This window comes from Platalea leucorodia (genome assembly GCF_965183815.1).
Source record: "Platalea leucorodia genome assembly, chromosome: 5".
Taxonomy (NCBI): domain Eukaryota; kingdom Metazoa; phylum Chordata; class Aves; order Pelecaniformes; family Threskiornithidae; genus Platalea; species Platalea leucorodia.
Genome location: NC_138827.1, coordinates 100,399,606 through 100,422,727, shown reverse-complemented (window position 1 = coordinate 100,422,727; position 23,122 = coordinate 100,399,606). Strand labels below are relative to the sequence as shown.

Genomic DNA, 23,122 nt, shown 5'->3' with positions numbered 1-23,122 from the left:
CCGGTCGGGCGGCCGCCGCCGCAGCCCAGGGACCCCGCACGCGCGCGCCCAGCGCCCCGCTTCATGGCGCCCATCGTAGAAAACTGCAAGTTCTCAGCGCCCGCCTGGCAGACCCGTTCCTCCTGCAGCGTTGGGGTGCGCTACAGAACTAGTACCGACTAGCTAGGCTGAATCTAGCAAAATGCACGGGGCTCTCAAAGGCGAGAGACTTGGCAGAAGTTGGAAATCCTTAGCGTATTAGCGCCAACGCTTTGAAAACCCCCGAGCTGTATTTAAATGCACTGCTTGCTACAACCCACACAGAATTTCACCGATATGCAGCAATACAATGAATCCCCTTTTCCAACCGTTCCTAAAATACTCACTTTGTTTTTTCATAAAACGCTGCCAGGGGTTTGGAAAAAATTGCAAACATAGTCCCAATCACTGAAGGCAACGAAACGTGGCTGATGATGTTGTGAAGAATAGCAATAATTGAAGGACCAACAGAGACCAATGTTTCTGAACAGATTTCTTTGGAACTGAACACATGGAAAGAGTTTAGTAACATCACCAGGAGTTTAAACAGAGAGGCAAGCTTTCCGAGGGGCTCCTTTTTCTTCTTAGACCAATCAGTAGGTGTCTGCGGAGCTAACAACAAAAAAAAAAAATATTTTTTTCCTATCTAACCAACATGCATTACAACAAAACACATCTGAACTCTTTGTCTACATGAGAAACAGAACTTTGATTCCCAAACTATATCTACATACAAATAGTTTAAAACCAGATCTAATAGAAGACATACGTTTTTAACGCATAATTTTATCCTACCACTACAGATATGATTCCTATTCCTCTTATCTCTAGTTCTGGTTGGTCACACGAATGACTATGCTTTTAAGTCTCTTTAATGCCTACTTGCAAAAGGACAGCAGACGCTCTGGAGATACTAGCTGATAGGCATCACTTCTGGAACAGGTGAGGAGGAGGGAAGGGGAGGTATCAAGTTTTATTAATTCATTAATTTATTCGTAAGGGAAGTTTCCATCATGTTTTTCCTCATCAACATTCCCAATTAAAGCATTTCATTCTTTCAGCAGTCCAACACAATGTCTTACTACTTTAACAAACTCATACGGGGCAGAGAAATTAGAAAAAACTTCATTTTGTAAATAATTTTTTCAGCTTTAACAGTTGTAAACGGGAGCAGGAAACAGAACAAAGAACATTTTACATACAATGACCTTTTGTATTCTGTTAAACCTGTTCTTGACTATTTTATGCAAAGCCGCTTCAGGAGCGGCAGCCTTTCAAATGTTATGTTACCAGTTTATCATCAGCTTTAGGCAGGTATTATATAAAGAGACTGTGCATTATGATCAAGCATTACTGCTTCAGATCACGTCTGAAGGAAGCAAAAGCAGCAGAGTCCACATGCAAAAATGAAACCACAGCCAAAATATCAAATACAACTTCAGAAACAAGCAGTGTTTTACAGTGAACTGAAAAGTAAAGCGGCCTCAAGGTTTACATCCATTTCAGATGTATTTTGTCAGGCTATGCAGTAACTGCTCAAGAAATAGAAGAGATCTGATACTCAAATATGCATCTCGGGTGGTATTTTTAGTTCCTTTTTATGATTTTTTTTTTTGTCAATCCCTTCAGTGCTTAGATGTCATCACTTCTGCATCTACAACAACTCTAATTTTCAACCAACGACACAGAAACCCCCAATATTCAAGTATTTTCTTACATCTGGTTTTTGGCTGATATTTAGTACCATACGGTGCAAAGTTGATGCAGTCAACCATAACTGATATAATATGGGTGAGACCATCCATCATTGAAAACATCTGAGGAGGAAACAGAAGTCATCAGCAAAGCCCAAAAGAGCAATAATGACAGAAAAAACCCATGTTGGCCATTCAGGACAGCAATACAAACAGCTTTTAAATTTAAAAGCGCATTAAATTCATCTGCATTACCAGGTAAGACTCAGATAAGGTCACATTTTAAAACACACACATTTACACAAGCTGAAGTTTTCCCATTCTATACAAATAAGACATAAGCATATAGACAATCTAAAGCAGCAAAACAGTAACAGGCAGCTGTAAGAAGGGGTTAGATTTAAGAAGATGCATCAAAAGTATTAAGTTCAAGGTACTAGCTGTCTAGCAAAACATGTTACCAAACGTCAGTGTGGGCTTAAGTTCAGTTACTGTACAAAGCCTGATCTTCAGAAAAGTCACTGTAGGTGTAACGATAAGGTTGTCGTTAACATTCAGGAAGCACGATCGACTTCTAGTACATACAAAGAGATGGGTCGAGCTTATTTTTCCCCCAATTCATCACAAATTCTTCTAAATAAAAAAAAGCCCTTGCTTTTAAAAGGAACATTGATATTGTGGGCCAAAAAAACCCATTTAGTTTCAATATAACTTAAATACTGACGCTCTATATTGTTTAAGTTTGGCTTGCTTAATCATTATTAATTTTTGAAAACCGAGGTTTATTATCAGGATATAGCAGCATCCAAAGGAAGTTACAATGATGTGATCCTCCAAATACCACCTTTTCAAATTCCATTTTTCTTTCTCATCTGTTTCTTATTTGTTCCTTTCACGGTATTTTTTCAAAAGACAGTCAGCTCTGAAGCACAACGGATTTTTATGTTCCAAAGCTAATGTTCGCTGACACCTACAGACACTCTATCTCCCCGTATGATGTGGGCTTGCAAACAGCCAAGACAGAGAATGCAAAGGCTTCGTCTTGCAAAACCTCTCTCTTTTATAGAGCTTTGAAGTGAAGTCTTTCAATGCTGGTGTACAAGGTTGATGGCACCAGGAACATAGCAAGTTATGCCCTCTGAATGCTACAGTGCTGCTCTATCCTCCTTCCTAATCAAAACGCCCGTTTTTGTGGTGTTTGTTAATTCAACCTGAAGTTACTCTACATATACACACGTTTCAACCAGACAAATCATATTTACCATTTATTTTCACTAAACCAGTATTACTTTAAATAGTCAGGAGACAAATCCAAAGACTGTTTAACTGCTATTTTATATTTAAGCTTTATAGTTATTTTTACTCTCTTCTTTCAATCCATTTCTAGGTTAACTCCAACTCCTGTTAGTAAAAAGAATTTTGTTACGGCTTTATCTAAGTTTCCCCCAAAACACTTTAAGTTATAGAAAGTACTACATTAGAGTTTACAATAGGTTCTTATATCTAATTTAAAATATATCTGCTAAAGTATTTATATAGTTCAATATCACTGGTTTATACTCACTACTGGAGTTTCACCTTCTAGCCCAGATATTATTTTGGCACAAAGTTCTTCACAGCATAGGTTTTCTTCTGCTGTTGCAACTAAAGCAGCACAGCGAGCAAATGCTCTATACAGGTCTGACCAAGTGCGCAACAAGGATTTCATAGTTGGCTTTAACAACAGAAAGAAAAAGTTTATAAATATCAATGTCTGTGCATAGCGATAAAAACTTACTTTAAGTTTTCTTCTTCTGTCAAAACCTACGTAACTCAAGAATTCCAACCCTGGAGCAGTGGTCCAATGTATAGACATATTGGTAACTAACTCTGCTCTGAGGTTACCGGATAGTACTTTATAGTTTTGATAAACCCCACATTGTTTCTAATCAACATTATGCACTCGCTGTTACCTGTGGAAATTCCTGGATGGGGAAGATGTGTGATACTGGTAGCAACAATGCACTATAAACAGCATTGAAGTTGTGTTCCAGTGCATCACCCTGATTTACTTCATTAGTCTGCAACGAGAAAACAATTCTTTGGTTAAGGAAGCTGCGAAATTTAGATGACAAATAAGGCTGTTCTAAATACCTTTATTTTGGACATAAAATCTGTGCAAGCTACATTGCCAGTGGCACTTTGCAATTAGCTATTCTCAGTTCTTTCAAGAGTTCATGCTGATCCTACTATTTGGAGAGATAAAAGCACTGCTTCTTAATTCAAAAATGACTTAATTCCAAGAATAAAAACAATCCGTTAGGAGACATCTTATGTATTTTTTACTTATTTCAGTTGCCGTAAGTGATGACAGCAACCTACTTAAAGCACCTAAAGCTTTCTTCATAAATTCTAAGATTTTTAGGTATAATGACAACACGAGGATTAGTTCATCAACTCCTACATCACAGTCAACGTACTTCTAGTCAGCAATCTGCAGAACCTGTTGAGTATTACAGTTTATATCGCTTTCATTAGGGCTTCTGATCAAGAAGTCTAACGTTGGTAAGAAACACTCTTCTAATTGCATCCTAAACATCACAACTCAGTATTTATTATACTTTCACATAAAGCAAACAAGCCTCTTGGTATGCAAAAGTTCAGAGGACCTGAAGGACAAGTTTCCATCTGTTGTAGCAGCAAGACTATGCTGAGGAGTGATGGCTTGAAGCACGTCCATAAACACGTTTATGATCCTAAAAAAAGGGAGAAAACCATTCCCAAGACTATACTGGACACTGCGCTTAATGATCATTCTGATTGACTGGAATCACTTTAACCACACTTTGGATCACTACTCCACTACTGCCCTTCATCCCACCTCACCGCCAATTTCATACTCCAGTTAGGGACTTTTTTTAAAGAAAAAAAAAAATTGCTGCACACGTTCCAGCTTCACAACTACTACCGAGGCTTACGTAATTTCACCATCGCTTCAAGACATGTAATTCCTAAACATTAAGATAAAAGATCAGCACAAAGTTTTCCTGTGTTTTTTCTTGGGAGGTGGGAATGGGGAAGAGAACAAAAAAGCCACTATACCCGATTAATCCATTCGGTTAGCGGATTAACAACAATACTCCACATCCTCCAAAGATGCTCCTTATTTTCCACTTGCTTTGCACTCTGATTAATAACGCAGATCACAGATTCACTGAAAGCCAGTGGAGATGTAGGCCCAGACAAAACATAACCCACGAGCGTTTCCAGAATTACAAAGAATCTAGGGACGAAAGTTAAATAGGTATGATACTTTTTTCAGCTGAAGTTAGGGAAAACTTCTATAAAGTCTTAAACTGTGGGAAGCCTGTTATAAACAAACACCACCACATACCTCTCATCTGTTACACAGGATTCCAAGAGGTTATTACGGAAAGGCAGCTGAATTAAGAACAAAGCTGGTGTTCCCTTGTAAGAGAAATTTAAGACGTCAAAACAACATATGCATTGATCAAATGAAACAGTTGCCTCACTTACATGTGTATCTACATACTATATTTATCTCTAAGCCAGAAATCTGCAATTATTAGAAGCTGTCAAAAATTGTCAATTCTAACACTTCAAAATAAAAATGAGAGGCAAAGCTGGAAACCTAAGCTTCTGCTAGATCCTGGTGCTTCAGCAGAACACCAATTATAACATAGTTGAAACAAAAAACTTTTCTGTTTAAAAGGCTGCGAGTTTTAGTCATTACTGCCTTGGAATTACACACAACACAGTAAGGTAGGTGTACGAAGCGCAATCAGTGAATGTTATGATACATGGAACAAGATGGAGCAACCTGAGATTTGCCTGGTTCAAGGTTTCAGCACAACATCTTTTGGACAACCTCTGTTAAAATCTATCACAAGTATTTGAGGTTTGCTCACGTTAAAGCATTTAACAATGCATTTAATACCTGCCAATTAAAACTTCAACTACCTTAATAAAGTTCTAACTCTTGTACCTAAGTCAGAAGGAGCCTCCAAAGGTAAACAAAACACCCAGGAGAAAAGGAGGAATTTTGAGAGTTGAGCTCTTAAGCCAATTCTGGTAGACAAAATTTTATACTACTCACTTGAGTTGAAGCATTCGCTCACTCTGCTACGCTTAGGTCTTCTCTCACAGATATCTGTCTGCTTTTAAAAGCCTCCAAATGCATTTCCTGCATACCCTGGCTAACAATGTAAACATTTAGCTACATAGTAAAATGTTTACCCTCATAGGCTAGAAAGCTCAATCTCCACTGCTGCAGAATAAATGAGTTGCCCCCTATCTACTGGTGGATGTTGGAGAAGAGCTGATCATCATCCAATTTAAGTCTCTAAACCTTTTAAATTTTTAATAAATCTAACTGGTAGCATGCTCCTACCCAGTCTGCTCCACTCCAATCAAAAAACACACACAGAAAAAAGCGTCATTTCAGCCTTTTCTCACAGGTTATTTTTGGTGGTTATTTTCTAGATTGCCATCATCTCTCTCCCCCTTCCCAGGCAGCCCACAGACCACAGTACCGCTCTCCAGTTAGGGCTCATCAAGACCACAGCAGAACAGAGTAGTTCTCACTACTAATGAACACCACCACTTTTTCTGCAGCAGACCATGGCCAGTAAGTTCAGGCTTTGGTTCACTCTGACTTGTGAACTTTTTCTGAAATAATGCTGTCTAGCATGATATTCCCTGCTTTGCCTCTGTGCATTTACAAGGGCAGGTAGTGATAGGACAAGGGGTAATGGCTTTAAACTGAAGGAGGGGAGATTTAGATTAGACCTAAGGAAGAAATTCTGTGGTGAGGCACCGGCACAGGTTGCCCGGAGAAGCTGTGGACACCCCATCCCTGGAAGTGCTCAAGGCCAGGCTGGATGGGGCTTGGAGCAACCTGGTCTAGCGGAAGGCGTCCCTGCCCATGGCAGGGGGTTGGAACTACGTGACCTTTAGGGTCCCTTCCAACCCAAACCATTCTACAGTTCTATGGTTTAATTTCTCCTGAGGAATAACACTTTCTACCTTTCTTTGAAGTACTTCACTCTATTGACTTCAGAACATTTCCCCAAAAACCGTTTTCAGTAAATAAGTAGTCCTACACAGCTCGACTACGGAGTCTCCTCACAAAGTATCTGCAATCTGTATTCTAAATCATAACCTAAACACGAGAAATCCTCTTTCAAGTACTTTCAGCATATCCCTTTTTAGCTATAGATAGTTAAATTACTCATCAGAAATGAGGGCTGGAAACACAATCTGCATTCCGGAACACAGAATAATATGGTTTCCTGAAAGATCTGGATCTAACGACTTACGAAGTGCGCCGTACGTTTGTGCAAATACGACATCCTAATACATTTCAGTATAAACAAAGACAAAGATCTGGAATGAAGTCAGGCTTACATTTAAAAGATCCATATCAGCAACCTGATAAGCTGGTGATCCCAATACTTTCGGAGGCAATTCCTTAACAGTAATATCAATGAGGGACTAGGTGGGGGAAAAGAAGAAAACATATGTAAGTATTTTTTCTCCTGAGGGCTCGAATATTTTAAGTAACACCAAAAATAAAAGCAAAATTGTAACAATTGCTTCCACTTAGTAAAAAAAAAAAAAATCCATCGTGAAAGTAGCTGTCCTTTGAAGCAGAAGGTTCTGGTAGGAGAACCATGTACCCAATTCTGTGAACACTGCTGATAAATCTGAATACCACTTTTAAAGAAAGAAACCCTTAGAGCAACACTATGCCATCTGATGAGAACTCCATAACTTCCAGTGTACACCCAAAAAGTTGTCCCTTTTTAAGACACCGTTCTGGTAAGTTAGATGCAAAAGGCTGCTACCAATCACAATCTAGACCACCAAAAAGAAGTGAGATTTAAAAACAGGCAAACCCACCCAACTTACCAGTATTTTCTGCACAGGAAGAGAATTTGATCCAACAGTGTTTTTTAAGGCCTGGAGCAACATAGTCAGTACTTCTGACCCTTGCTTTTCTTTCTTATTTCCTAGAATAAAGCATATTTACAGTTAGAGCAGAACAAAGTAATGATCACTCTGACCATCATTTAGAACTTAAAGACAATGTACTGTAAGATCAAAAAAATTCTGTGTATATTTATAAACATATACCAAATAATTAACCAATTCGGATACTGAGTCTCTGCTCTGAAGAACAGAAAAACCCCTAAGTTTTATTAGTAAAATGGAAACACCTCTGTATCATTAACAACCTTAACTTCGACATGCTAAGGGAAGTTGTGAAATTTTGCATTCATCCAAGCAATGCACTTCATTTCTCTTGTGCTTTTCAGTTACATCTTTCAATATAAAAGACTTCATTATTAAGAACATTCTGGACTTTCAAAGCCTTTAGAGTAATGAACACTTTTTAAAATAGGAAACAACTTACTTCTATACATCTGTAAAAGACACTATACTGTGAAATAAAATTTAATTAAAGAAAAAAAAAAAGGTAGCCATGGTCACATAAAGACTTTACAGTAATTTGAGTAATACACCAAATGTCTCAATTTCTCAATACCAAAGACTTGGGATGTTTTTTTTTTTTTAAATGGAAAGATTTGTTCAGCAATAAAAGCAGTTAAAGTGCTTTTGTCTTACTGCTAGATGCAATACACCTGCAGCTGTATGCTGCTGTGCCTTCCCCAATAAACCTCACTGGATCAGATCAGTACGATTTTGTATTTGTCACACAAAGACAAAGGCATCATGAAAAATATCAGTTGTTGCTTCAAAAACAACTACTGATGATGCCTACAGCCAAGTTTTATCAGCAATGAAGCAAATACTGCTTAAGGTCTAGTCTTAAAAAAATTTAAAAAAAGCCTAACTGGTCAGTAATGACAAAAAATACACTTTTTACCTGATTCAATAGCTGTTTTTACGTATCCATTTATGTCCTTCCATATAACATTCAGCATACAATCTACAAGATAGCATATTTTTATTTGGTTTGTAACAAAAGATGAAACAAAATTGCAGTTAAAACACAAACTGTGTTAAACAGACTTTGATGTAAGCCAAAACTGACATACACTTTCAAACCAAGTCGGACCAGTTCTATTTAATGTCAACACTGGAATATTATAGGAAGTGGTTATTTTTTCTTACATTTCCCTCCCCCACTTTATTTTCCAGAAAAGAAATCAAATTTTACCACTAAATTCTTACCAGGAACTTCTTTTCCAATTGCAATAAAGCCATCCTGAACTGCGTTTATAAGCGTGCTGGCATGCTTACAAAAAAAAGAAGGGCTACTGATCAGTGGGTACTGGAGAGGCTCTAGGAGAACAAAAAAACATGTTCTGTAAATCTGTTATTTGGCAGTCTACTGGTAAGATAAGCCTTAAAAATAATCAAGAATATATGTGTACTTACAGCATTTAACATAAAAACAATGTCTAATATTAAAGACGACAACTAACAGTTAAATGTTTAAAGCATTTCATGCTAACAGACATCTTTAAATCCAACAAAATTGGCAATTTCAGATTATGCGAAAGTACTAAAAAAAAAAAAAAAAAGTAACTCATACCTAAACTAAGTACAAGTTTGTTTTGCTTAGCAAAATCTAAAACTTCTGGTCCCATCAAGAAGTGAAGCAGCATTTCAATTCCCAGAAGCTGAATGGAAGGAATCACCACCACTCCTGCTGTACTAGAACTCAAGTTCATCCTCGGTGTGACTGGATTTGCAAACGGGTAAGGACCTAAACGAGGGGAGAAAAATTACATTGTCTCAGATTTCACCTGCAATCAAGTGAAAGGAAAGATCCAACAGACCAAAATCCCAAAGTTAACAGGAAAGGAACATAGCGTTGGCAAAAAGGGGCATCTAACAGCCAGCCAAATTCCAGCACGCACCCCTATTAAGCAGAGTTTAACATCACAGTTGTAACCATGTATTTTGAAAGTGTAAGTATCTTCCAAGACTGCAAAGTCTCAGATGCCAAACTTTATCTTGGCAACAGAAGTCTCCACAGAAGTTGTGGTTACAGACCAAGTGAGGTGCTACCCTACCCGCTAGTTATACAGTAACTCTGCTGCTAGGAAAGGGTTTCCATCAGAAACTTTTACACCGGACACAAGTTTAAGAGGTCTCATGGACACAGCATTTTGACCAACCTGTTATCATCTCGCAGAACTAAGGTGAGCTTTTTTTTTTTAAAAGGGAACACAGGAAGATCTAAACATCTAGGGCACTTCCACAACATATCTGAGGCTTCTAATTACAGCAGTCTAGAATTACACAGGCTGTGAATGCTAGGCTTTCCATACAGAGAAGAAAAAAAAGGAAGCTCCTCATCTTGGGCATTTAGACATAAAGCTCAAGTAGGTGTGATTTCACATGTATTGAAAGTACCAAAATTATTGATCTATTGTGATCACTGGGTTACTATTCAGGCAGAAACTAAAAATGCTATAGAAATGAGAATGGCGTATATAAATAGCACATATATGAATACATGAAAAACTAAGTTTCAAACCAGAGCTCCCTTGCAAAAGAAAACACAATTCAGGACATTAAAACTGTTCCTCAACACAATCTGATTAAGACAATTTTGTAAACTTTGAATACTGACCACAACAGAGTAATTTTAAACTGATGTAAATCACTACCCCTGAGCTCTCCAACCAACATGCAGAAAAATTACCGTTTCCAATAATAACAGATTGCAAATGAAAACACATGAAGATGCTAAATAGAACAGGTTACTTTCTGCATCTAGGATACAGCTGGAAACAGGCTCGTGCTTTCATACCTGATTTCGGCGCAGGGCTTGTCAAGGCTAAACTTTGGTTGGCTGGTACACGTGAGGGAGTTCCTGGCAACGCAGCAGAAGAATCCAGACTTAGAGTACTTTGGATTAATGGGACACAAACCTGCAAAGAGATCAAACCTCAGTGAAAATAGGTATGGCACAAGCCATAAGCCACACAGAACCATACGTTTCAGATATCACAGACTGTAGTGCTGTTCACAGCATCAGCATTTCAGAGTTTCTGGGTATTTATAACAATATTTTTAAGATGCTGTATAAAATATGCATACTGATACATGAATTAGAAATGGCCAGATTAAACAAAAACTCATGTTAGAATGATCCAACTGCACTGTATCTAAAAAGGTAATTTTTTTTTTTTTACTCCTGGACTTTAATTTAATGAAATTCAGAAACCTAATAGAAACATTATGTTTATTCCAGTTATAACATGAGTAGTAATGAAACACCTGGATCATTTTTATCTCTATGCATCTTTAAATATTTTGTGATCTTTTCAGTGTTTTCCTATGGCAGACTTTCCAAAGCATACACCTGCACAGCAAAAGGACAAAGCAGCCTTTAAATAACGTGCCTATGTTTACTATTGCCGTGTACTCTCTGGAGGTTTTCACTGAGATGCTCACATGACACGCAGATATGCTCTCAAACCTCCTGGAATTTTAAAAAGATTGCACGTATAGGCCCAAGTGCTCCTGCTATATATAAACACACACACAGCACACAAATACACAAGTCAGATTTGGTTCCTTAACACAGTTTTATTTTAATAATAAACTAGAGAAGAACAAAGCAGGTACAGAATAAGTTATGGTAACAAAGAGGGGACTTAGCTTCACACCCTTAACGTAGGCTAAGTGACTATGCCACGACTACTTTCAGTTGTCTTACCTGTTCAAAGTTTGCAGGCAGCTGAGGTCCCAGCCTCATGAGTAAATACCACCAGACCTCCAGTTTTGTCAGTGCCAAAGCCTCTGTTCTCACATGGATCGAGCTCAGGGGCTGCATTAGCAACTTCAGCCTTTTAGCACTGCACAATATATCTTGAAGACCAAAAAAGCATATTTTTAAGCAACACAATTAAATAATTAGATCAGAGAACAACAAAAAGGGAAAACTGCTAAACCATTAGGTTTTTTTCCTAATATATTTTAGCTTAAAATTCAGTTAATGACAACTTGTAAAACTAAAATACATAGTAAATGCACCAACCTTTCAGACTATTTCACTGCTCTAACGGTTGTCTAAAACAACCCTGGAAACAGCAAGTATTTCTTTCCAATAGCAAGACTGAAATGAAATCTACTGAATACCAACATAAACAGAAGGGAATTCACTCTTGCTTGCTATGTTAGAGAGTCCTATCTGCCACAGCAAAAGAAAAGACCAACACTTCACATATACGTGCATTACCACTGGATGAGAATGAATGATCTTAAATACAGTATTCCGAGGCCACAAATGATCGTTTACCACGGAAGCAGGAGCAGCATAGCATGTCTGGACAGAAGTTTGCTCAAGCCTACGCAAGCGTTCAAAGAACAGAAAAACTTTTAGCCGGCTCAGCAGCATCAGAACCTGCCCACCTGCAATTCGTATGAAACTGCTGACAGAGACTGCTTCTGCAGCCTGCAATCCTTACTAGCCATACCGGAACACGCACAGTGAACGCCACTTGTGCCATGGATTTTATCTTCTGATCGAATCAAATCCTTTGTTAATTAATTCATGGGAAGCAATGATCAGAACAAATGACCAGGTAAGAAAAGTGAAAGTGACAATTTAAGTTAAATTCAGCTAAGCTAAGAAGTGTCCACATTTAGCTTTCTTCAGGACACACAGTAAGGAGAAGCACAATCAAGGTAAAAAAAAAAAATAAGTATTGTGTGTTTTGACACAGGCTAGACTTAAAAGACTTGTGCAGGTCTCAGTTATACCTTTAAAGCAGCTCTTTTAACCCCTCTAGAATCCTGAAGCATTGCTCTTCTCCAATTAATCCACACAGTCCAAAATAAGATCTACAGAATGTTTTATCCTCTATTTCATTGCTGTTTGGATCAATTAAAGCATTACAAAATGAAGGTTTGTTAATTTTATTCTCTTCATTTCTCCTAGCAGAAAAATTAAGATAGAACTACTGATCAAACTGTCACTTTTCCTTAAAAAAAAAAAAAAGAAACAAAGCCTAAACTTGCATTTTACTTACGTACATACACAGAGTATATACCGCTACGTGTATATATACACCACTATGTATGTACCACCGATATACTACGTGTATATCCAGTGCGATGTACCATAGTGTTAACCACTGTTAGACAGAGTATTCTCTTCCAGTTATGTAAAGTGACAGCAGTCAAAACAATTCAGGTTAACTTTTTTTAATCTACCTGGATTTAGAGCAAAATTATCTATTAGACTCTTCCATGCAATGAAGGCTATTTTCTTTACCACTGGTGAGCCACTACGAAATCCAAGTTCCTCCAGTTGCAGCAATGAGTTGATAAAACTGCCACTACGATGCAGAGTCTGAAGATAAAGAAGTTCAGAATTAAGATATTTCTGTTGTCAAAAACTCCTTCCCTAAAGATTCCTGATTGTAAAACTTACTGCTTTTCTGCTTACCTTTCCAAGTAATTTGACAAACAGTGGCCATAACTTTAACACGTAAGTCTCATTTTTTGTAGAAAACAATTTCTGAAGTTCTGAAATTAATTTCTGCAGAAAGAGAGAAAGATAATTTCTACAAGAAAGATATTCAAAGTATTCTAAAAACTACATATTCATACCAATGTCTGGGTACACAACCAACCTGGAACTATGCTACTTCTAGATGAGAAGGATTTAATTCTGTACCACATAGCATTCACTGGTAAATCAGTCGAATGTTGCTACCATCTGATTACTTTCTTAGTTAAGTTTATGGTTGGTTTCAATTATTCTGATAGTGGCAACCACCAAATCAAAATCCATTTCCTTAAATACGTGTAGTCTCTCTAACTCTCAAGTCAAAACACACTGTGACCCTAAAAACCACCTTGTTGGGTTTTTTTTTGTAAACATACTTAGCCTCAGCAGTGAATAAGGCAAAATAAATAAGCCTAGAGTTCTGGAAGTGAAGGGGAACATGAAAAGCTTCATCAAAAAGACCAAGGGGGCTGTTACTAAACAGGGTGGGGAATCTTTTAGTGGACATGGAAAATGATGAGGTACTCAATGCCTTTCTTACCTCTGTCTTTACTCTCAGGCCTCCAACATCTATCTCCCATCGCCTTTGCTGCTGGGCACAGAAATATTGCCCATGGTAGAGAAGAACTGAGTTGGGGCCTTCTTAAGTAAACCTGACATACACAAATCCATCACACTCTACAGGGCATATCCAAAGATGCTGAAGGAGAAGGCCAGTGACACAACGAGGCCACACAATTATTCCTTGAGAGGTCGCTGCGACTGGCAGCGATCCCCAGCGACCGGGTAGGGCAAGACAAATTTTATGCCAATGTCAATTAAAAAAAAAAAAAAAAAAAACACAACCAAAAAAACCCACAAAAAAACCCCACCACACAACAAAACACAAATGCAAGAGAGAAGATCTGGGAAATTACCAGCTAGCCAATTTCACTCCCGTGCCTGGAAAAATTATGGAGCAAATTCCCGTGGAAGCCGTTTCTAGGCATACGGAAGAACAAGAAGGTCCTTACGAACAGCCAGCATAGTTTTACCATGGGCAAAACCTGCTTTTCCAATCTGACTGACTTCTATGAGGAAATGCCTGGTTTTGCAGACGCAGGGAGAACAGCAGATGTTCTCCACTCCAACTTTAGGAAGGCTTTTGACACAGTCTCCTCTGGTGTCCTTGTAGCCCAACTGGGGAGACACAAACTAGTCAGTCAGATTGCAGGGTGCGTGGCTGGGCTGTCAGGCTCAAAGGCTGGTGGTTAGCAGTTCAGAGCCCAGGTTGTGTGCGTGATTTACAAAGGGTCAACAAGGGCTGATGGGATTTAACACAACCGGTGATGGGGGGAAAGCATCAGTTGATATGCTGGAGGACAGGGCTACCATTCACAGGGATCTTTACAAGCTTGAAAAATGGACTGACAGAAACCTCACAGAATTCAAGGCAAAGTCCTATACCTGGGATAGACGAACCCCGTGTACTGGTACCCACTGAGGACTCACGGGCTACGTAACACCTCCGCAGAAAAAGAGGTGGGGGACAAGAATTTTGACATTAAGTCAGGAATGTGCTCCTGCATACTGGACTGCACTAGCAGAAGCACAAGAAACAAGTCAAGAGAACTGACCCCTCTACTCGGTACTCATCACATCATCTCTGGAATACCGTACCAAACTTTGAGCACCGAAGTACCGGAGCTACCGGCAGGCAAACTGGAGTGAATCCAGCAGAGGGTCACCAGTAAGATGGTTAGGGGACAGAGTTTGTGACAGAAGAGCTAGGCTTGTTTAGCTTGGGGTGGGAGGGAATATAATTGCAGTCTTTACTTATAACTGGATTATAAGGAAGAAGCCAGATGCTTCAGAGAAGCGCTGAAAGAAAGGACTGAAGGCAACAGACACAAGTTTCAACAAGGCAAATCCTAATTTTACCACGAGGGTGGTTAAGCACTGGAACAAGCTGCCCGGACAGGCTGTAGGATTTCCATCCTTTAACATAGTCACACCTCACCTGGACAAGGCCCTGAGCAATCTGGCCTTAACTTTGAAGCTAGCCCTGCTTTGAGTAGGAAGCTAAGCTAGATGATGTGAGTTACTGCCACACCAAGTTCTGCTGATTCCAGTTCAGTAAGCAAATTCTCTTTAAGAGACAATAAAAGTTTAATGGTATTTATGAGTTAATGCTATCAAGAGAGGTGCTTAAAGGTCATTTAAAAAGAGCAAGTTATTTTCCTGATCAATGATTCCTGTCAGAAACTTAATTTTTTTTTTTTTACAGTGGTCCTATATTTAAATTGCTGTTAAATTAATTTTTCTGTTGAAATTACTGTCATCAAGAAGTTGCTGTCAATGCACAGTAGCTTTTTGCTGCCACTAACTAGACTGTAAATAAAATTAAAAAACTGCCAACCAGCAACCCTTGACCAACCAACGATTACTATTCTTGTCGTCTCTAGAAAAAAGGCGCAGCATTTCCACTTACTGTGGTCATCAGGTGCTCAGTGACAGCCGCCACCTCCTGCTGTTTCTGGAGGAGCAGCGGCATGCCCATCTCCAGAGCAGTGGCACCTCGTAACTGCACCTTGTGAGCTGAATGGACAACCAGAGGAATGATCAGCTTTGCCCACCTCACAGCCTCTTCTCCCATCTGGGCTGGCGCTTGCTCCATTAAGCTAGATCCAAAAAACAAACATAGGTATTACAAATCTCCAACAGACATACTGCTCAGACACTCAAAGATAATCTTCGTATCATCGATAAATGCTCTAATTCAACATACGATTTACAGGAAACCATTCTAAACATTTTTTTAATATTTTTCTAAACAATTGTATTTTGACAGTTCACTTAAAACTGCAATGCTGAAGTGTTATTTCAGATAAACCTCTCCAAAAGGAGAGCAGACGGACATTTACAGTTGTCCTTTCCATTCTATCACAACTTTTTGGGCAAAGGAGCCGAATTGAGAGCCTGAAAGGAACACACCATCACTTCCTTATCAGTGACCAAGTACAAAGTTTGCACGTTAACCATCCCTTGTGCGTTCCTAGCAGTCCAGACCAGCTCCGACAGGCCATGTGTGCTGAAAACAATACATGCCTGCTTTTCAAAAAAACAACTCAAACCCTGAAGCAGCACAGGTTTGCACAGACTTAACGTACGTGAGCCTAGTCAAGCGTTCTTATCTTATCCCTCTGGTACCGAGCTGTTAGAGCACAGTACGACAAACAACTCCGTATGTTTACACCATCCCACACAGAAGCCACCGAAACGTTCAGAAATGGGAGTACTTGGCATATATTCAAACCGGCCTGTAGGAACCAGCTTGTCTCTAAGTCATGGAATATTGCTAGCGTCCTCTGGCACAGGTATGTCAAAGCCCCATCACTACAGCTTACACAGGGTTTGCTGCACTAAGGAAAACTGCTGCCTTTCAAATAATTTTACTAAAGCTAGAGGACAAGCACTGCTTAAGAGAACGGTTTTCCATTACATCTGTCAGCAGCCTAACTTCTGAACAAGAGCATGGTCTTACACTGCTGTCAATCAGCCTGAGACCCAGTATCTGTTTATTTTCAGGTACAACTCTTGCTCTTAAGGATAACTATGTTCTTTTTAATAACCACATGTAAAATTTTATATATATAAAATAATTAAAAGAAACCATTTAATAAAACGTGCAACTTTCCAGAAACAATTGTCTACCGAATCAGATTTGCAAAAGAGGAATTAGTGTACAATTAGCCAAATGCAACAAGTTGCTAAATACTAAGTAAATTATAATATCCAACTTCTCTGCTACAGAAAACTGATGTATTAAAATAGAGATAAAACAAGCAAATAATTACTGCTTTAACTATTTCACTTTAAAATGGATTCACAGTTCAAACCAGACACAAAAAGTTTAAGAGAATACTTAAATAATAGTAAAGATACAAGCTCAACACATTTGCTAATAAAGAAATTAAATTAACACTAAGTAAAGATAAAATTTGACTATTCTAGCACTGCTGACCAAAACAACACACACTCGGTGTTGGTCCTAAAAAGTCGCCTTTGGAATTAAAGAGTACCCTCAACAGTGTTATGAGAAACATGGCAGTACAATTTACAAAGCACAGAAGTGACATTTTTAAATATAAACCCATATAATGGCTGAGAATTTCTCAAACAGGTAGGTTCTGAAAACGAGAATGTAGAACATAACTTGTGAAGTGCACATGAGATTTTGGAAATAATTCCTAATTCCTTAAAAATTAAAGCGATGAAAATATATCTGAATATCGACTAGCTTCTGTATCAGAATTGGTTGTCATATTATCATTAATGGAATATTTTGCAAATGAAGCCGTTTAGGAGAACCACTGGGAAACAGAAACGATAGTTCACACAATTTCACTCTGTTCTACTGACGGTAATACAAAACACTGAGGAAACAGTCTTGAACATATTGAACAATTCAAAGAGCATCCAAAAAAATTTTTGTTTCAATATTTTTCCAAAAAAACTAAGCATCTATTTTAACAATTTAATATTGCGGTGCACGTACCGTATAATAACATTTAGTGCTTCGTATTCAACCACCATAGACTGTACATCTCCTTTAGTAAGTATTGTTTCCAGGGTAGAAATAATACTGGACACCTGAGGAAACAAGAGAACATTGAGTAAGCACCTAAATATAAATATTTCCAGGAGGAGCTGGAATTACAAAATTTTGTTTCCCAGGTCTGTGCCCTGTGTTTGGATGACGCCGAGTTCGGTTTTAAGGTTAGAGCTCTGACCAAACTGGAATATTCACAGCATTTCTCCCCTATGCTGCTGCACTGGTATCTAATAGAACTGCTCACACTGCAGCTTCTCCCTCAAGAGAACCAATAATTTGTTGGCTCTTTTCCCTCTGTAGCTGCCCTTACAATTTTTCCACAAACTTAGGCCCTACACTTGGCTGTCAAATTTGATGGAAAAGAACCTTCAGATTCAAAAGGGACTGAGGGAAGAGCGACCAGGAGATTGCACATGCCTCACCTCCCTAGGAAATCAGGCCACACAAAAAAAAAAGTGAAGGAACTTACCTCCTTTTTAACAATTTCAGAAGGAAACGCCTGCTTAGAGATCACCCAAAGTGCCCGAGTGCGAGTGTTTTTGTCGGAAGTTTTTACAGCAACACTGTTCACCATTGAAAGCAAGTCCCGTATTTCAGTTGCTGAAAGCAGAAAGCGCAGCACTCAAAATTCCGTTCACGCAATTCCAATCAGCTGCTCAGTTCACGCAATTCCAATCAGCTGCTCAGCAAGTTTCAGGTCATTTTGCTCAGTTAATGTTACTAAAGATCCATTCAACTAGAAGTCCCAATGGACATGATTTAATGTCTTAAACATTACTTTTTGGCAATTTTTGGCAATTTCTCTCAAAATAAACTAGCAAAAAAGCTCAAAATGTATTAATATACAGATACTATTAATGTAGTATATCTATATCACCTTTGTAAGAAACCAGAAAACCATAAAGCTAGGCGACAAATTTACGTAAAAACACTAGAGCTAAAGATTAAATATTTCAATTATTCAAAACTTCTTGGATTTCAAGTGACTTTAGCAGCACTTTGGTCAATTTCACTGCTATACTGACACGTATCAATTCATTTTAGGGTCTACAAGAGGCTTCATTATCAAAGAGGGCGGTGAAGTTGTAGCTGAGGTAACAGCAAGCTCATTACACAAAAAAGAATAAGGCTAACGTAGCACTTACACGCAACCAGGAAGCCAGATGGAGAAATCATGTATTTCTTTAAAACTCAAAACTAACGAAGCCTGATTTCTTACAAATCTGGGCTTTGTGGGTAAATGATCTCACTATCAGAGAAACACGAACTCACAAACACTCCCTCTCTCAGTCAGGAGTACATGCGCTTTTTGCCCTCTCTAACTCTCCGCTGTTTTCAGGGATTAATTATTTCTGAAGCCTGACATTCTCTAACAAAATTGACTAATTTATCAACTAGTTAAAAAGAAGTTATGAAGGAAAGGGACCACATAGACATTATTATAAATGCCTCATTCTCACAGGAAATCAGGCTACAGTTTGAGTAACAGCAAAGCAGGACACACTGCAAAATGAGCAGAACTGAGAGAAAGAATCAATTTCAACGAACAGAATGGCAGAGTCACATGAAAAAAATGCTCTCTGCACATCCACACATACAATTTTGTCTTGCCTGAGGTTAAGTTTCTCTCTACTAAAGGTCATTCCAGAACATTTGTCCAAGAGTACTTAATACTTCTTGGAATAATTAAAAGAAAGAATAATTGACAGTACGCCGTTTGTTATTACCATTTGAAGAGCCAGTATAGACTCCGGCTCCATCAAGGCACCACACAACAGCCAAATCACAATACGTTTCCTTCCGTGCCCCTGAAAGGCAACCTTAGCTTAAGCACCTTCCACCACCACCACGCAACCTCTCTATCCGACACTGCGCAGCCTCTGATCACGTTACTGCCACTGGACATGCCTGACCCCGGACCGTGTAACAGGTACCTCCCGAGGACCAGCCAACTTGGACATCGGCTCTCCCCTCTTAACAAAACCCACTGGTTTTACCTTGATGCCTCAAGTTCTCAGCAGCAAGACCTTTTGTTAAAGGGATTTAGCACTTTCTAGGAATGTAGGCCATAAGAGTTTCGATACACATACCCAAATTCTACAAATAAAAAAAACGTTCTCCATTCTTTTTCCACCTGGACATCTTTTTTGATTACTAATTCCACAAAACTAATTACAGCGCCTAACTGCTATGAAAGCATTTAATGAAACTAGAAGTTGGTAAAACAGTATATCAGCATGAAAAAAAATTACAATTTTTTGTACAAGACTGAATTAATCACACTGCTCATACTAGACACAAAACCACTGCACCACTTGGAAACTGTACCTTTGTCAAAATTAGAGTATATGCTAACAAAGCATTAAAGAACGAACTCTATACACACGCACACATTACCAGTACCCACACTGAAGTTTGTTTGCTTACCAGATAATTCAGATGTAATCTTTGAATTAAAAACACAGAATCCTAACGCGTGTAATGCTGCATTACTTAGCTCTGCGTTTTGACTAGAAATGTGTGCCTGGAAAGAAAGCATATACATAAAGTCTCAGTTTACAGAAGTAGCTGTGAAGTATTGTCTTAATACCAACACTTCAGCTCAACAAAGAGAGAACTGTCAAAAGCAAACACTTGGTGAAAAACACACCCATGTAGGAAAGCCTTCCTGAGTACAAACACCCCAAATCAATAAAACAATTTGAGGGTCAGAAGACATTTTTGTTCTCTGTAATTTACACATCTTTACTGCAGTAAGTTCTAAACATCCAAAGCTCTCTACTTTTTCATTTGTTATGCACTATCACTTGACTCTCCAATTGTTTTTAAACACCTAAAACAGAAGGGAAAAAAAGATGGCTAAGAACAGTCTTCACATTAATCTTCAAAAACATTTGACATTTACTGCATATTCCAGTTCCCCGCAGTGTTTCTAAAGGCAGACAGAACACACTCTATCTTTTCTGGCTGGAAGATCAGATTTGGCTGCATAACACCACCTGAACGCATCCAAGACCCTGTGTTTTATTTTTTACTGTAGTAATTTCTAAGAACATGGAAGAGAGATTTTGCCAACAAACCCTTACTGCTATGTCACTAGTTTGAATTCTTATTAAATGAACTCAAATTCAAGCCTTACAACGGCCACTGACCTTGAGCACTTATCTTTGTTCACCAAAGCGTAGAAAACTGCATGGAAAAGACATACCTTAAACACTTTGCAAAGCTGGGGAAAGTGTCTTCTGACATCTGCAGTGAATTCTTTGCCATCCTCACCTGTCAAGCGACTTCAGGGAACGGAAGGGAAAACATAATATTCACAGGTTAAACATGTTATAATTGACATAACTTTAAACTTCTAATACATTAATTAACTAATATAGAACTTCTTTCCTTAGAAAGCTAAAATGCAATGCGGAAGAAGTTAAAGAGCAAAAATGCCAGTTACCACATAGTCGACATATCCGTAAAATAGTGTGTTATAAAGTACATGCATCCGAGTATATCGGAAAAAGTGAAGTGACTAAAGACCTGTTTTGTGCTTGCGGAGCATAAAAAAAGACATTTAGGGTTTTCATTTTTTGTTAACTTTTATAAAAACATTAAAAGTTAATACGCAAACTTTAAATGACTGCTGAAAATTAGATAAACTTTCCACAGAAACATACGAGCTTAAAAAGCACATTCCTCAAAAGCAGTTCTAGAACGCAGGCTCCTCACTCCAGGAAAATTCTGGTTTGACAACCAGCAGCGATGACTTCGCACATATCTGAAGCGCACCCCTACGGAAAAGCTATACTTATCCTATAAAACGTTAACGATCAGTTTCACATAGCAAAAAACAACCATATTAAGTGCACTCATCCAGAAGGCAACCTGAGAAACCTGTTGTTGCCAATACTATCTTTAAGTCAGGATGGGGTTTTTTGGTCAGTTATTACTAGAAACCTGTAAAATCATATAGTGTGATCAGTAGCACTGACATCTAAGCAGTTACGGCTTTAAAAGTTACTACAAAAACTGAAAGACAGGAACTCCAGGGAGATACTGATGGAAAGAGATAATGCCTTTGCATATGCTAACGAATTCGAAAGATGCAGGTGAAAGCAGCACTGAATGGTTAAGAAGCACCTTCCACAAAGAAATGCAATTAAGGCAGGACCATTCCAAAACCCGGAATCCACACCAAAACCTTTCCAATCATACCGTCGAAATGCAAGTCTGGTTTCAGTAGGAAAAAAGGGCTTATTTCCCAACGTTCCTCCACCACCCCCCCCGCAGCCTCCCCAGGAAACGCAGCAGGCGCCCGCCCCCCCCCTCCGGGCCCGCACGCCTTCCCGCGATCTCCAGCCGGCGGCCAGGCAGCCCCAAGCCCTGCGGCTCTCCCCAGCCGCCCGAATTTCAGGCCGGGCGGAGGCTTCCCCCCCCTGCTCCACCGCGCCAGCGGCGCCTACGCGGGGCTCGCCCTCCCCTGCCCCCGGCCCGGGCCTGCACACCGGCCCCGCACACCGGCCCCCTGCCCCGCCGCCGGCCAGACGGCACCGCCACCCCGCTCCGCGCCGGCGGGGAGCCGCGCAGGCCGAGAGCGGCCGCCGTCCCCTCAGGCAGCGCCGGCCTCCCCGCTCTCCTCACGCTGCCCCCGCGGCCCGCACTCACTTGACGATGGTGAGGTGCGCGTCGGTGAGCTCCCCCGGCGGGGCGGCTGGGTCCTCCAGGGTCTCCAGCAGCGGCTGCAGGCTGGAGCAGGCGGCGGGAGCGCTCATGGTGCCGCGGGGCGGGGACCGGGCGTCCTGCGCGGCGAGCGGGCGAGCAGCCCCGTGCCGCCGCTCGCCCCGCGCCGTCTCCCGGGCTAAGATGGCGGCCCGCGGGACTGGCGGCGCGCGGGCCCGGGCCGCGCCGGCCCAGCCAATGGGAGCGCGGGGAGGCGGGGCCGCCGGCCGAGCCCGAGGACATCGAGCGGCGCCACGCGTTTTCTCCGCGCGCGGCGGAGCGCGGAGCGATGGATCGTTTCCCGCGCCTGGCCGGCACCGCCCCCCCGGCAGGCACCGCCCCTCGCCGCCGATTGGTGGGGGCGGCCGCCGCGGGGGCGGGGCCGCGAGGGCCGTCCCTCACCTCAGGCGGCGCGGCGGCGGCCGCTGCCCCGGGCGCAGCGCGGCGGCGGGGCCACGGCCCTCCCAGAAGCCCCCTCAAGCTACAAATCATTTATTTGCGACTGGAGGATAATCTCTAGACCTCCCAGAGCTGCTCAGCGGGGACGGTTGAGCTCCAGCTCCACGGAAACCTACCTGCATGAACCTGAAATGCCTTCAGACCCGAATA

The 23,122-nt window shown here is 40.3% G+C and overlaps 1 protein-coding gene across 5 annotated transcripts in view; it reads right to left on the bottom strand.

Annotated features, from left to right (window-relative positions):
- Positions 1-22,647, bottom strand: part of RIF1 (replication timing regulatory factor 1) — a 36,298-nt gene extending 13,651 nt beyond the window's left edge. For 3 of the 5 annotated variants that reach the window (XM_082313122.1, XM_082313118.1, XM_082313120.1), the window contains exons 1-21: positions 22,460-22,647; positions 21,012-21,090; positions 20,231-20,327; positions 18,273-18,403; positions 17,747-17,841; positions 15,680-15,869; positions 13,147-13,239; positions 12,912-13,050; positions 11,413-11,564; positions 10,501-10,621; positions 9,274-9,447; positions 8,910-9,020; positions 8,602-8,664; positions 7,623-7,723; positions 7,119-7,205; positions 5,086-5,159; positions 4,794-4,974; positions 3,665-3,772; positions 3,277-3,426; positions 1,736-1,835; positions 366-630 (exon numbers count right to left, since the gene is read on the bottom strand). In XM_082313122.1, coding sequence (XP_082169248.1) covers positions 366-630; positions 1,736-1,835; positions 3,277-3,426; positions 3,665-3,772; positions 4,794-4,974; positions 5,086-5,159; positions 7,119-7,205; positions 7,623-7,723; positions 8,602-8,664; positions 8,910-9,020; positions 9,274-9,447; positions 10,501-10,621; positions 11,413-11,564; positions 12,912-13,050; positions 13,147-13,239; positions 15,680-15,869; positions 17,747-17,841; positions 18,273-18,403; positions 20,231-20,327; positions 21,012-21,090; positions 22,460-22,566 — 2,618 coding nt within the window. In that variant the 5' untranslated portion in view covers positions 22,567-22,647. Of the gene's footprint in view, positions 1-365; positions 631-1,735; positions 1,836-3,276; positions 3,427-3,664; positions 3,773-4,793; positions 4,975-5,085; positions 5,160-7,118; positions 7,206-7,622; positions 7,724-8,601; positions 8,665-8,909; positions 9,021-9,273; positions 9,448-10,500; positions 10,622-11,412; positions 11,565-12,911; positions 13,051-13,146; positions 13,240-15,679; positions 15,870-17,746; positions 17,842-18,272; positions 18,404-20,230; positions 20,328-21,011; positions 21,091-22,459 lie in introns of those variants that run through there. The other 2 variants (XM_082313119.1, XM_082313121.1) reach the window with 2 other exon arrangements.
- Positions 22,648-23,122: the final 475 nt, after the last annotated feature.